General features: G+C 44.3%; 1 protein-coding gene across 1 annotated transcript in view; it reads right to left on the bottom strand.

Moving 5' to 3' along the window:
• The window catches only part of T265_13262 (hypothetical protein), a gene marked incomplete at both ends in the record, with an annotated part of 133327 nt that extends 120364 nt beyond the window's left edge, over positions 1 to 12963 (bottom strand). Inside the window, 2 exons of the mRNA XM_009168011.1 lie at positions 11563 to 12322; positions 12815 to 12963. Of these exons, the coding sequence (XP_009166275.1) occupies positions 11563 to 12322; positions 12815 to 12963 (909 nt within the window). The remainder of the gene's footprint in view (positions 1 to 11562; positions 12323 to 12814) is intronic.
• Between the last annotated feature and the right edge of the window lie 2546 nt (positions 12964 to 15509).

Consider the following 15509-nt stretch of genomic DNA (forward strand, 5'->3'; position numbering starts at 1 on the left):
GGAAACCCGGGGACTGCGCCTACCTGATGAGCCCGAAGAAGGGCGAAACCGGTGGTGGGCTGTGGATGGATTTTCAGCAACCTTATGAGTAGTGATTTACAAAAATAATCATTTAATTTGCATGAGTAATTAGATCTTCATGGGATTTTCGCTCGTGGGGTGCAAAACATTTTGATTTCACCTTCTCAGAAATCGATAACTGACAAACGGCGCTTGGCCGTTTAGATTGCTCGGAATTAGAACCCACCAAACAAGTGAACAGCGTTCATCGACAACTAATCAAATAATTTTTTACCTGTTAATTACCTTCCCTTGGCAACAGTCGGCTAGGTAAGGGCAAAAAACACAAGGCTTCGTTTTTTCAAACAATTTAGCGGCAAGTGTTACAAACGGATACACTGGGAGGGAAAACACTAGATTTTTTCCCAAGTTGCTTGAGTGGAGTAAACAGGGGCGGAGGTGGACAACCTTTAATTTGATCAGTACTTCCATTGAGACAGTGATAAAAAATCATTCAACCATAAAACCCTTTTGGTGCCTAGTTGCCATGCCACCTGAAGAAAGCACGAGGACAGACGTACATCTAGGTTGCCCAAGCCTAGACGGGAGAAGTCGAGATACAGAGGGTGGATTCGAGGATCTTTTCCAGATAATCCTCACCAAAAAACTAAACACTGCTACCCGTTTCATCGATCTAGGCATGTAGACCTGGGACACCAATAACTGCTGGTGTATGTAAAAGCCCCAGGCGCAAACTTCGTGAAGAAAGTTCTTCCAGTCAACAGCGGTCGTGTGGCTAATGGATAATTCTTCTGAACAAAATTTGAACCAGCAAAAATGAATAGAATTACTGTCCTAAACCCCATCCTAGGCCACTCCACCCAAGTTCCCTTTTGAAAACCGATTCCTTGCCGACGCTGTTGGGCATTCCACCTCTACCTGTCAGAAACGGTTGCAAGTGTTAGTTGGTGGCCATTGTTGCATAAACGTTGCTGATGGATCACTCCGTGGCCTTGCAAAAAACGTGTTTCTGTCTCCTTGTCATGAACAAGAGTTGAGATCGTCAGAAAGTTCATTTAAGGTTTTATCGACAACTGCTTCCAATTGCGCACGAATTTGGTTTCGATTAGTGACTCAACTGAATCCAGCTGAATTTCTCGTCAGTGCTGATTTACTGATTCGTTTGAGTCCCTTGTCAAAACCAAATTCGTTTAGAGATAAGTGTATTTGTCAAAAGCCGTCCAATTTAGGTTCAAGTTGAACGTGAGGTTGACGGAAATGGGGGAATGAGTCTACCTGATGAGCCTCAAGAGAGGGCTATTGAAAAGTTTTCAGCGACCTTGTGAGTAGTATGTCACAGCTGGACAGCATTGCTTTATTGCGTATGCAGGACATGTCTGCTGCAGCACGATGGGCCTTTTTCGTTTCACTAAGGATATCAATAAGTTGCCGACTTCTCTCTGCGCACATGCTGTAGTCAGCCGACTTCCACCGAGCTACGAATTCGTCACTGATCAGGCTTTCGCGGTCCTCAGGTTAGCGAGACCATGCCTACTGTAGGGGAGTGCTGGTTATGACGATTATCGCTGAGCGCTAAATTAGGACGTCTTCCTTCTCGACGGTCAGTATTTTCTCATTACGATAGTAATTACAAACGGGATAGTTCCAGGAGGTCCCCTAACCAAAGTGGTTTGGGATCGTGTGTGAACATATGTGGCCTCAGTGGGAAAAGCTCTATCGAGAAAACGATCCTGGCGGTAAGGAAACGGGTAAGACTTTGGCCTATTTATGTGAAAAGAAAAAATACAACAGAAACGAGGAGTAGCTACACTTTGGCTGCGTTGCCCCATTATATTTGAAATGCTACGATATTGATCCATATTTGGTCACGTGAGAGACAGCGCTGACCACATTAAAGATCAGCATGGAAATGCACCGATCACGGAGGGATTCCAGACACATATTGTTCGTTTACTGAGCCAGTTGAAATTTAGTGCAGTGCATGAAAAATGCTTAATTCCATCAAAGTGGACAAAAAGGCGACATTTGTACTAGGTGTGTGAATAGCTTTGACCCAGTTACTGACAAATTTGTTAGTGAAAACTGTTCATCTGCCATACTGTGTCATATATCCCATTTTACGGTACTCAGGTTTGACATAACATTGTATGAAACAAAGCCATTGACCTGTTGTACGGAGTCTACTCTTTCTGCCGATCAGACCCCTCTTGCCTGAAGCCTACCTCACAAATTCGATACGTATCCACAATCCCTCATGAACTTTTACCCTTAGCGTGCTGAATCGATTGTTGCGAGCTTAGTGTGCGTGCCTTCTCATCATCAGTAGCGTTGCCGAGTGTGTCGGACGCATGTTTGTCACTGAATCAAATCCAATTTCCCCGAGCTCACTGTTCCTAGAGCGTTTTCGTGAAATTTGAACAATTCCACTGAATTTGCACCGATCCACATAACGATCTAGACATACCCCCATGCTTTGTGGGGGGGGGGATTACACGTGCAAGCTATAATATATCATATTGATAGATTGCGAAAATTCATAATCCTTGGCGGCTTGTGATTTTGCGTGTCATTCGTTTGGGCTGTGTGGACTACATCAAGTACGCTTGCTGTATGCATCTTACGTTCCGCGTCCCAGTTAGCTTGTCCTAGATCTTATCAGATTAATGTTGCATACGGGTAGTTATTTTTATCGTCGCATGCCCGGGGGAGGAATACAGCAGAGTTCCGCCTTTCAGCAACAAACTGTGTACAGCCCTACATCGGCTCGGGTTGTCATGGCGTTTGGACGCCGATGACGCAGGAGGACCAGGGGGATTATTGGATGTGCATAGATTAAGGAGGACAAATTACGGGGATTATGAATTACGAATAAGAGAGTGGACGCAAAAGCGCCAGTAACCGCCGTATTCTACTGCTGTGTCAGTGGTGAGGGTGAGGAGTCACTTTTGGGTAGATCCTCCGGTAAACTAAACTTTGAAGGCAGCTTGAATCAACTAGGCTAAGAGATTTGTTCTGACGGAGCATACTACTCATAAGGTTGCTGAAAAATAAACTCGTCCTTTTTCGGGGTTCTTCAGGTCATGAAGTTGCTGCCTACATCGGCTCGGGTTGTCATGGCGTTTGGACGCCGATGACGCAGGAGGACCAGGGGGATTATTGGATGTGCATAGATTAAGGAGGACAAATTACGGGGATTATGAATTACGAATAAGAGAGTGGACGCAAAAGCGCCAGTAACCGCCGTATTCTACTGCTGTGTCAGTGGTGAGGGTGAGGAGTCACTTTTGGGTAGATCCTCCGGTAAACTAAACTTTGAAGGCAGCTTGAATCAACTAGGCTAAGAGATTTGTTCTGACGGAGCATACTACTCATAAGGTTGCTGAAAAATAAACTCGTCCTTTTTCGGGGTTCTTCAGGTCATTACGTTCCCGTCATCCTCGTGCCCCACTTGAACCCAAACTGGTCGCAGTTTGCGAAATGCACACGAAGAAGCAACCTAATCCAGCTGGATTTGTCGTTTATGGTGCTCTTCTTTCACCTGAATGTGCTGCCTTCTCACGTTCCACTTCTTACGACATTCGAGTGTAATGCTCCAGTCAGCAAGCGGGGTTCACCAAACGGACAGGCAATCAAAGTACTCGGCCCAACTAGAATATTGGCTTGGATAAGTAGAGACTTGGTGCCGGAATTCGGTCGTTCCATTTCAGTATTACTGTCGCGGCGTTCCCATGACACGTAAAATAATCTCAAAGGTTGTGATGGCAACAAGCAAGCAAGCCGACCCCCCTTTGTCTTCAACGCAAAATAGCCGCGTTTCATAGCCATAAAGCAGTACTGAACGCACTGCGCTGACCGATCACCAAAAAGTCTGAAAAAAGCATAGCGAGTGTCGGAATTGGGTGGAACATGCTGCCTCTTACAATGTGTACAAACTTTCGTACACGTTTTCCGGTTTGGTGCAACTAAAAGGTTCATGTGAAAATTACTCTATGACAAGAACGACTTCTGCCTGATAGATACCTTTCTGCGAGCAATTGGGCGAACTTCAGCAAAGCAAAAATGGCACACTCGGTGGATTGGATACACGGTGACTTTCGTTCAGAAGAGAAGTTTTTTCGAGGAGAACGTCCATCAGGATAGGAAGATTGATTCAAAGTCAGCTTATGTCTCTACAGTTACAGCTGAATTGTCTGTTTCAGCAAAGAAATACAATTAACTGATACAGATGTAATTTACTACTCATAGGGTTGCTGGAAATTCTTCTACAGCCAATGAGTGGGACTCATCAAGTAGGCACAGTCCCCAAGTTTCCGTCAATTTTTTGTATTCTACTTGAAACCAACTCGCATGGAATTAGCGAACTACATTCATTTGCAAACAAATTTTATTTTGCGAGAGACACCTGGAATTCAACTGAATCTGTATCGCGATGTCTCGAATATCGTAGCAACTGAAACATGAGGCGGCCTGGTGCACCACAGTCAGTTGCCTGGAAACATCACAAGCAAGAGATTCAGCTGGGTTCCGAGTGAGTCTCTCTCAAAACCAAATTTGTTTACAAATGAGTGTATTTGACAATGAACTGATAGTTCCACTGTAACTAATTTGACGTGGTGCCAAAAATCGTCTCTCAAGCCTCCAATAAATGTCCCGACTGGATATACTTTGTGTGATGTTGTTCCCTCCAGACACTTGACCTCAGGGTGTACAGACGGGACAATCAATCGCCTACTCTTGAGTCCCTTCATTGGGCGGGGTCGGGAAATTCGAATCTAGATGCCCGACACCCAGTAGAGTTGACGCATGACGCCGGCGCTTCAGTGATAAGCATGCTTTGATTTCCATCCACTAATGGTCAAAAGCGAACATCTTCGTGCATACGTGGTGATTTTATTTTCCCCGGGCCACAACAGCACTGTCTTTATCCCCACTCAACCAGACTATCGTATACCAGGTTTGTGTAGAGAATTAGTTATCATTCTGCTGGTCACGTGACGGGTTGTGCCTTCATTCTGACTCAGACTACGAGTGTGTATTGATTGATTTTTGTCGCAGTTTGAATGTAGAGTCAATTCGTTCGATTTTAAACCAAAATACTGATATTCATGTGGTATATCACAACTCAAATCTAGTAATTTCAAAACTCGGATGACTTCGAAAAGTTCCCTAAACATCTGTTTAACACAAAGGTCCTTTTTAACGTCAGTATGACAAGTGTAACAATCTGGTAAAGTTTTCAGTGTTCACAGGCCGTTGAATTCAGAAATTCAAAACAAGGAGAAATTGCAGGCCCGAATACTGGGAAGATTTAGGAAAAACATTCAGTTGGGATAGAAAAATGTTGAATAGAGATACATTTCTGCGCTTCGTTTCGAATTATTTAACGTAGGAAATAATGGGCAGCACAACAACTAACGAATTGTGGACTGCTGATTACTAATGACAGATCAAAGTGGACTGGGCCGTCATTTGCGTCAGCGCGTACCCCAAACCGGAACTCTGATAAGTCATCGATAGCCCAACCGCGAATCAGACCAACTGAGACTGGCTGTCAGGTTTTTCAAAATGCATCTCAAAGTCACATGTTGCCCACTGTGCGATACAGTTCAATGGACCGAACAGTAACCCAAGGACAAATGACCACCGATGGTGAATAACAACTGCTAGCTAGCGTTGCACCCCACGCTGCTTGGACCATTAGCCAATGACATCCAAGCAGGCACAGTGACAATTGTCGAATCTAGGGTATCCAGGAAAGGCTACCTATACGGATCAAGTGCTCAGTTTCTTCTGGACGGTAGCCTCCAGTTGAATGGTTTTGCCAGGGTGGCTAGGTTTTCGAAAGTAACCCCCAGAATGCCTTGAACCTACTGAGATCTTAAAACGTCACCGAAATATTCATAGGGAAGCCGGCAAGTATCCGGGCAAGTCAGTGAATCCATCCATCAATTAATCAGTTCAGCAGCAGGCTGGATCGATGAAAAGTAAAATTCAAATAGCTCAAGGTCCCTTGTAACTGTTGTACTAGCTTGTTCGCAATGAAGCTTTTGTGTTCTTTGTTGGCGAGTCTTTATCCGGCACCAAGGCACTGAAGTGGGGTCAGCGGTAAGATGTAACTGGTTCAGTCAGTGTTCCTGGTAAGAAACCGAGATCTACGCCCCTTGGTGTTGCTGTGCGAGGGTAAAACAAAGGTTTACGAAGCTACACCAAAATCAAGTGCTGTCCGCCCATACACCCACATTACTTTTTAAGCAACGCATCAGAGTAGCTTTTGTACCAAAGTATGGCATTATATAGTACTTAATAACCAACTAGTAATCCACTTTGGAAAATTCCATCGAACATGTTTCCATAAGAGGTTGTGTTTGAACTGGACGAAATTTTCTGGCACAGTTGCAGGTTCGTATCAGGCGCGAGTCATGTGATAGATGTATGATTGATGTCACACGAAACTCGACCTTGGAACGCGAGGACAACAACAGATTATCTAGTTCCTACGCGATTAGGTGCCGTAGCACGTACCGTACAGAAACGAATGATGCTGACACACTTAGACGACGTGCTAGAATTTGCAAGTGGTCACGGTCCGCTTAGCTACGGAACATGTTTGTCTCAAACGTGTCACTTCCCGGTACTGTGGTTGGGGAGTCTCGGTCTAAAACTACGGTAGTCCTGGGGCATGGTGACAATACCTGGAGAGCGACGCGAATCACTCCCTTCGTCATCTTGGCGTCAGTCTCTCCCGAAGAAATACCACTATCTAGGAGAGGCTAAAAAGCTCATTTTCAACTGAGATCCCCTCCTTGAAGTAAAGGCAATCTAGGTAGAGAAGCTGTTCCATCCCTTTTGGAAATCAATAGCCATCTCACGAACCCTGTGACCTTCCTGTCGATGGATGAACACAGTTGGCTGATCAGCAGTGCAGCCGACTCCTAAGTGAACAGGATGGAGCATCAATCCATCTTTCAGTCACGGGATCTACAACATGTGGTCACGTGATCCTTCAAGGGGTTATCGCACGCTGAGGTGTTAGAAGTTGAACAGTCTGCTGTGTTCCACCTTCAGTCGCTGAGAAATAACATCCCACACGTCATGGTCCAGTGTTTGTTCAAAAATTCGAAAAAGATACTGGGTAAACTTGTGTGTCGTCCCATACAAAACACTGACGTCTGAAGTTATCAGAAGGGTACTGAAAACGACTAACATTAGAGTAGCATACCAGAAGGGAAAGACTTTACGCTCGGTGTGGATGCAGTTGAAGGATCGCCCTTCGGTTGATAGGACTAGGAACTGTGTACACGATAAAAAATTTAAAGACTGTACGAAGGTTTATATAGGTCAGACAGCCAGGGAATTGCACACCAGAATCAGACCACCAGGCGATAATCAGAGACCCGGTACTGATAGGACACGCACTAGACACTGGGCACACGATAGATTTGAAAAATGCGGAAATTCTGAGACGAGGTTTAAGATTCACAGCACAGCAATCGGTGGACGAAGCGGTGGAAATCGCCAAGCATCCCAGTGAGAGTAGAGCAGAGTAGAGTAGAGTAGAGTAGAGAACGTAGAACTGGCAGGCGCATGGAGAGCGGGTCTAGATCTGCCGAGATGGCACTGGGTGCTGTGCGGTTTTCGGTGAGGTTGTCTCGGTCTAAAAGTACACAACCAGTCCCCTCCAACTCCAGTCCGGGCACACCCCCAAAGCTCACAGACCAGAAAGTCTGTGAACAACATCCAAGAAGAATCTGCACGTTAAGGTGTCCCAGATCGGAAAAGCAAGGACACAAAATCAGGATTCAACATTAAGACAACCCCCAGTCGTCCCCACTGACCAACAAACAGGAACTTCGGACTGATAACCAGAACTAACAAGTTAGCTAGTCATAAGAAATCTCAAAAAATAATCCTTTGCCTGCTTTGAAATTAGAAGCCTTGGTGTCAAAAGCGAAACGTTGCCCAGCAATAAACCCACCGATTGTTTACCAAGCGTCTGAAAGTGACCGCTTTTATTCTAGTGGACACATAGAGCAGGCTAAAACATATTGGGATCAATGGGGTTTGATTGGTTCCAACAAGTAGCTCAGGAGAAAGAACAATCCATATGAGGATTGAACCTTGCACCTGAGAAGTCATCAGCACGTGACCACATGGAAAGGACTGCGTGGTGAAGGGTTCCATATCTTAGCTAAGTGAGGGCTAATCACTCCTCGTGGCCGAACAGTGTTCAAACTACTCGCCGGAAAGTCGAGGGTTCGAATCAATTACATAAAAGATGGAACATCTATCCCGCCGACTGAGTTCTTCTCCATTAATTGAAAAAAAGATTTCGGTGTCCTCAGCGGAATGTTGGTACTTGAGACCAAGTTGCACTTTGGTGGACATTACGATTCGGTAGCAACCCGTGGATTGGTTGGAACTTCAACTCAGTATTCAAGCACTTGCGTATACTCAGTCGAAAATCTAGGAGGCAGAGAAAGTTCTTAAAAACCGTGATACTGAGGAACAGCCAGGTTGTCACAAAGAATTGTTATTGGTCCCTTTTGATAGGTTCTCAGGTCATTCGAAATTCTCTAGCAAACGATGTGCGACACTTGGCATTATTTGTGTGTTCAGTTTATTGCAAAAACCTGTTTAGGTGAGAATCGATCGCACAATAGCTTATTAGGGACACAGTCAACCGCTGTTGTACTTTTAAGACCACCTACTGTGGGTGCAAACACTATGAACAGGCTGGTTCCGTAATCATTCGAACAACACTGTCCAATGTGCTTCGGCTTATTTCACTATCAACAGGCAAATCTCCGTTCCGTATTTATGCTTAGTGTAAAACCCAACAAGAGCTGAGTTGCCTGCGCAGTGTTCACCTGGAAGTTCGGTCTTTGGTCAAAAATCGTTTTTGAAATCGATCCAGTAAAATACATGTGTGTTTCATCTTCAAGTTCCGTACTCCAGGCGGCAATTTCTTCAAATTACAAGCAGTTGGGTTAACCGTAAAAGTGTATACTGCATTGGCGACCGTAGACAGTCTAGCGAGAGAAGCGCCCTAGCTAACGCGCCCTAGATATTGGACATTCACGCAGAGTGCGCCACGGTACGCGTGATAGGCTAACGGTGACAGCCAATTCCGGGCTGAGTCGGTTTTGAGAAGACGTTTCATTATGCTCAGTTCAGGATACCGTAAAAAATCACTCTGTGGTAGAAGATTTTTCTATAGCCAACTATAGACTTTAGTGAATTTTAACTAACTTTCAACTTTTCGAACAGTTTAAGTTTAAATTTGATTAAGTTTGCTTGCTGGCGCTCGACGTGGCAAAGTCGTCAACTGCTGCGTTTGCTTTTACCCGCTGTTGCGTTTTACTTCCAAATCCGAAAAAACGAGCTTTGAATAAGCCCTTTAGCATCATCTACATAAGAAATACATGAAGGCACGGATTCATGGAATCATCAAGTCATCCTTCCACTATTTTGTCTTTCTGACACCTGAGGAGCTAATGGAAATAGTGTACTTCACCTCTACCAGTTAATCTTGGTGGGCCTTATACACCTTCCAGGAAAAAAACGCGTTCTCAAATGTCCACTCATTAAATTGCTATGGCATTTAATCAAAATGGTGATTTTGTTGCTTTGTGTAAAGACCAACACTACGAATCCGGCAACCACCCCCAGAAAAAATCAATAATTATTCAGCCGGTTTTGAGCGTTTAGTGGCGCTACCTGACTGGGAACTGCTGACATGCGAACCAGGCGATCAGCTGACCAAGACAGTTACTGAGCCGTTGTTCGAGCCGTCGAGCATACCAGTCAAATAGCTCAGGTGTGAACAGGTTCGCCTGTACGGACTCGAAAATCCAGATGCATACTCGTGGATTAGCGATATCACGCTCGCCCGGCATGTCGGGTACCCAGAGTTCAGGCCCCGGATAGGCCAGAGCTCCAGGTGAGTCTCCCGTCAAAACCACTTTGGGCTTAAGCAAAACATAAAGTTGACGGAGAATGTGTCTGCCTGATGAGGCCGAAGTGGAAGGGTGAAACTGATCGCTGGCTTCCAGTTGCGCATTACGCCTGTAATGTCTTTATTCTTTCCCTATCTCTGTACAGTCTAACGAAAANAAACACGACACTTTGGTGGGGGAAAACACATACGTCATGATGCGAAATGTTTGCACTTCACGCAGTTTAATAATAGGAGATTTTGAAACATCGTATTCTTCCTCATCAAAAAACATATGATGTAAATATTGATGTGTCCACACTGTAAAATGAAAGCAGGCAGTAACCACATGTATATACGTCCATAGCTCAGCTTTTTCCGTGGCATTCAAGAAGGCACCAGAAATCCTGTATCACAGTAGGCAGCCATGGTGCAAACTACACTCTGGGGGCGGGGTTCGATAAAAATCCGGGCTTACCGTATGCCTAGCCGTGGAGGCAGTTTGAACTTACCAATGGTGGTGTGCTAGCAGCGAAGTTCAGTGACAGCCAATCAAAAGATACCATTTCAAGGACGATCGCCCATGAAGCACAGCCATAGGCCGTCGGACATTTGATTTGACTGGGAGCGAAAACCTGCACATGTAAGGCACTAATTGGTTGTCTAGGTGATAATTGTAACCTGTTTATTTTCGCCGTGTGTAGGGGTGGTGAATACAATTTCAACCTCAATAGCCGACTTTTCCACTTCGTTTGCCGTCATGACGTTGGAAACGGTCGTACCCCAAAACGTAAAACCCACAAAAAAGCATATCGGTATTCAGGCCAGTCGAATAACCGTTTTTTCTCAACCTGAATGCTCGCGTATGGAAACTCAGACCTTGGTTCACTACTAATTTGTCGTAATCAAACTACACGTTTCTCTAATGCATCATAACTTTTCCCACCAGCAGACATTCGATAATTTTTTTCATGGCACATTTTATCCGCTTGAAAAAGAAACAGTTAGTGAGTTCAGCTAGACAGAAATAAGCACATAGCAGCAGGCCTGAAGTATAGATGGAACGGGAGTCAACCTAGATCGATTTCTCAAGTATTCCGTTGCACCAGGCTGTCTGTTTGCGCCAATCGATATATATGGAAAATCTTGTCTGTTATCAGTAAGTGGGACCTGGCTAACCCAAGATGGTCTAAGTTTCCTTAGGAATGATAAGAAAACGATTATATTCGAGTAAATTTGGGTAGGTTTATTATGCTTAGACCAATCATATTGTACGTAGTTCCCCCTAATGAATGTTATTGGCGACGGGAGTGTTTGCGAAGGGTTTTCGGAACAACAACATCAAAAGCCGACCTATCTGCATAGAAGATGACGAACAGAGAAACTGGATTTTTGGTTCGACAAATTTTCGTCAATTCTAATAGTGGGCCTGACGTAACTGTGAATGAGCTTTAGGGAACTGCGACTCTATTGCAGAAAACCAATAACACTCTCGGACGCAGTATAGCTCACAGCACTCGTTACTACGTGGCAGTCAGCAGCTTGAGGTTTCGGACAGTTTTCTCATCACAAATGGTTGGATAAAATAATCAATAGCAAATACTCACTGGTTCACTGGTGGCCCCCTCCGACTTGTATGATTCTGTGGACTTGAGTGAAACAGTCTCCTTGTCCTGCTTTTCGCCATCAACTTTCCGATTCGTCTTGCAGTAATGATGTTTATGATGATGATGGTGATGTCGACTAGCTGTTTGTGATAGTTGGACGTTGTTCGCATACTTTTCCACCAGAGGCAAATGATGATGTTGGTAGTATGGACTTGCGTGGGGTTCCACTTCATCCAAAGTCGTCAGCGTATGCTTGCGTGCACGAGGATGCACCGCGTGGTTTCCAAACATGGCATTTGGGAAAGCCTTTGCGGAAGACTTTGTCGTATCTCGGGTTCCGATGTACTTTGGTTCATCTTGAACGTCCTCACTTTGCACGGTATCGTGCTGAATATGCGGTATTGGTGGAATTGAGTCATATTCCAAATTTTGATCTGATAGTTTCTCGGCCACAGAGACCAACTCAGGCGTCGACCGAGCGTCCACGTTTGAATTACTTCCAAATTGGCTTGACTTTTTATTTGAGGATTTGAGCAAGTCCTTCAAACGAGCACGAAGTTTCTTTCCAAGAACACGTTTGTACCTGGTCGCTTCAGGTGTGTTGTTCACCATGAGTTGATCAACATCACTATCGAAATAGCTAGCAGAAACTGACGTGGTTGTTGAACTCCCGGCAGAATTTGGGTGAGTGCGTGCTTGCCTCCGAGCCCCGGGGACAGTGCCTGTTGAGTTCACAGTGTGACTCATTTTGTGTGTAGACCTGAAACAATCACACAAATAAAGGTCCGTAAGGTACTCATTTTTGGAACTAGACAGCCTTCGCTGCGGAGTTATCAATTGGAAAATGCCTTCTAAACAGTTACAGACTATTGGACAGGGGAAAGAAACTCTCATATGCATCATATTTAAAAAAGCTGAATATCCATTCTCTCTTTGCACGCGTCTTCCTGAACTTTCCTGGATATGCATTGAATGTTGCTAAAATCCAAGCAGATGCTACAAAGCGACTCCGCAAACTCTGTAACAAAGCTCACTTTTCAAGAGACGCAAAGCGGACTTACGAGAAGCCATACTACTCGCATGTCTCCCCATCAGTAGTAGCACCGTTACACCGGTGTTGTCCAACCACCCAAAAAGTAAATTTGGACATTTGACTTATACATTCACCTCCATTTGGTGTCGATGGGAGAATCATCTAGAACGCAGCTGAATTGCTCGTTTTCAGCAACCGTAGTAATCCATGAGTACACACAATGTAACGCGAATACCGTACCAGCTGAAATATGCGGCGGCCTGGTGCGGCATATTCAATTTCTTGGAAACACTTTGAACGAGGGATTCATCTGGGTTCCAGATGAGTCTTCCGCAAAACCAAATTTGTTTGCAAATGAGTGAACTTGGCTGGTACAATGTTGAAGAAAACTCGGAGACTGTGCCTACCTGATGAGCCCCGAGAGGGGCGAAACCGGTCGTGGGCTGTCGAAGGGTTTCGGTAACCTTATGAGTAGTATATCACGTTTGAACCTTCTTTCTGAACAGTTTGTGTATGAAATGGAATAACTGGAATAATTGTACCAGGCGGACGACTCATAGTGAGAAAGTGAGTAAATTTCACAACAACTCTGGAGTCATGATGTTGATGAGATACAAAGCTCAATTTAACGTGTGTCCCTGGTTTTTAGGATTATTCTTCGGAATCGGGTTGCACATGGATCGTCTTACGTTTCCGACGGATATAGCGGTGAATTTTAAACAATGGAAGCTCTCCACACTTGAGAATGATGGAGTTTTGAAGACTAGGCTTGAAGGATGAACCCACAGAATGGTGCAACTGTATCGGACAGCTTATAAGTAATGTCGTATCAAGAAAACGTATTTTAGCACCTCCAATGGATTTAGCTGGGGAGCTTTATAAACGAGGAATTCAGATGAGATTAAGTTGAGCACCCTGTCTGCCACAAGTTGAACTGCAAACGCGTATGTATCGCGGGAGAGCACAACGCTGACGGGGATCGAGAGACTAGATCAACCTGATGAGTACTCAAAAGGGTGATATCGAGCTGTCGAGAGCTTTCAGTGACCTTGTGAGTACTATCGAGACTTTGTAACAGGTTTTAAGCTTTCGTGATGCAATCTAAACGGGGACCAGATTTTGGTTCACGATATTACCATGTCACTCGAGCGTGGACATGCATACCTATTTAGGAGTGTCCAGCGCACGCTAGTGAAATAACCGAATGACGTGAAATTCAAATCTGGGCCTCATCAATAACCTAAAGTTCCTTTGAGTCTAGTTCAGTTCTGAGTACGAATTGAGTGAAACGAATCAAAACAAGTGTGACTTAAATTAGGCTAATAAAGGCATTGAGTGTGAATCAATCAAACAAGTGTGGCTTAAATTTAGGCTAATAATCCGTTTCCAGAAGGGGGAAAACCGAAAACTGTTCTTATGCAGACAGAGTTACAGGGGAGAAAACTTTGGCAGTTTTTGTAACCGACAAAGGTGTTTAAGGGACCTCGGTCCAAAAGTCGACAGTTTCCGTTATTGTATCTTTCCTTTGGTGTGAAGACTCTTATCCTATGCTGTGGTTTGCTTGAGTGCTAAAAGTTTGGACAATAAAGTTACAACCAGATACGAGAGGTCCAAACATGCGAGAGTTTTATCCTCAATGAGCCAATCAGGTGAGCCCAGTTGGCAGATTCCATCGACCAAAAGGTGTCTCTTTTCAGGACATACCGGTCTCTAGTGTACATTAGTGAACCGGGATTCTCGACGTTGGGTTGCAAAATGTGTCAAAAGTAAACACAGTATGTTACTGAAATGCATTCAACTGACAGTTTCAAGAAAGCAGAAATTTTTGGAAAATGTTCGGTCTTCGGCAGACAGCCCAGCAGCTGCGTAAAAGTGCACCAACAAGACTGGATATCGACCAGTTTTTTCCTGGGACTCACTTGCTGCTGTATGCAAATAAATCAATCGGCATACTGGTTTTTTATGCAGCATAGTATGCACACGCGCAATGGTCCAAATCAAACCTCTTGACTAATGAAGCTGACAGCTGACACCTGAGTAGTGCTCACTGATAGATAGTTTAGCTATCGATTTTTGGAAATGTATTTGGCAGTGATGAATTTTCACGTATAATCAAATTATCTGTGATGCCTGGGGTTGATTTTTATGCCACTTTAAACTCAACTCCGGGGTTTTATTTTAGTAGGTGGGAAGGATAGCGGCTTGATCAAGTTTGAAAAGCTCTAGGACAGTAGTGTGAAGTGTAGCGATAAGGACATCAAAGGTTCCACTTTTACGCACTGTCCGCTATCGGTTCTCTTCAGGAAAAACAAATCTCATGTGATGCACAGTCTTAGAACAAACAAACCGAGACATGACATCACTGCAAATTGCGTTATCTCACTGCTTTGATTAATACTCATGCGTTCGCCATGAATTGGCAGAAGGCTAGAAGACAGAGCGAAACAAGAAAGCCCCTGCTTGCCGAGTCACACAATTCAAAAACCGGTCGAATAGCTGTTGGATCGATAACTTTTTGATGTGTAATAAAAACACCAAGCGTCGATTAACGTGTAGGTGAGCGTGTTTTCAATGAAATCATTCTGTTAAGCAATGACATTAGATGCGTACTTTGCTCCTCTTGGTTACAACGAACACAAAATAATAAAACAGCCGAATGACAACATTGGCTGTAAAAACTGGACTAGTTGCCTGATAAGTGTGCTAGTTCTTGTATCCTCATGTTACTACTTGGAATTCGATCTAACTGAAAAGTTCGTATAAATATGCGTTTGAATGTTTGAGCTGGGTACTAAGAGTAGACGGACTCGTGGTATCCATATGAGTAGGAGGTTTTTATATGCTGGTGTAACCGTGTATTCTACTGATGAGGCCGGGGAGTAGTATGTGGTTTTCCCAAAACTCCGCCTTGATC

Source organism: Opisthorchis viverrini (assembly GCF_000715545.1).
Source record: "Opisthorchis viverrini unplaced genomic scaffold opera_v5_50, whole genome shotgun sequence".
Classification (NCBI taxonomy): domain Eukaryota; kingdom Metazoa; phylum Platyhelminthes; class Trematoda; order Opisthorchiida; family Opisthorchiidae; genus Opisthorchis; species Opisthorchis viverrini.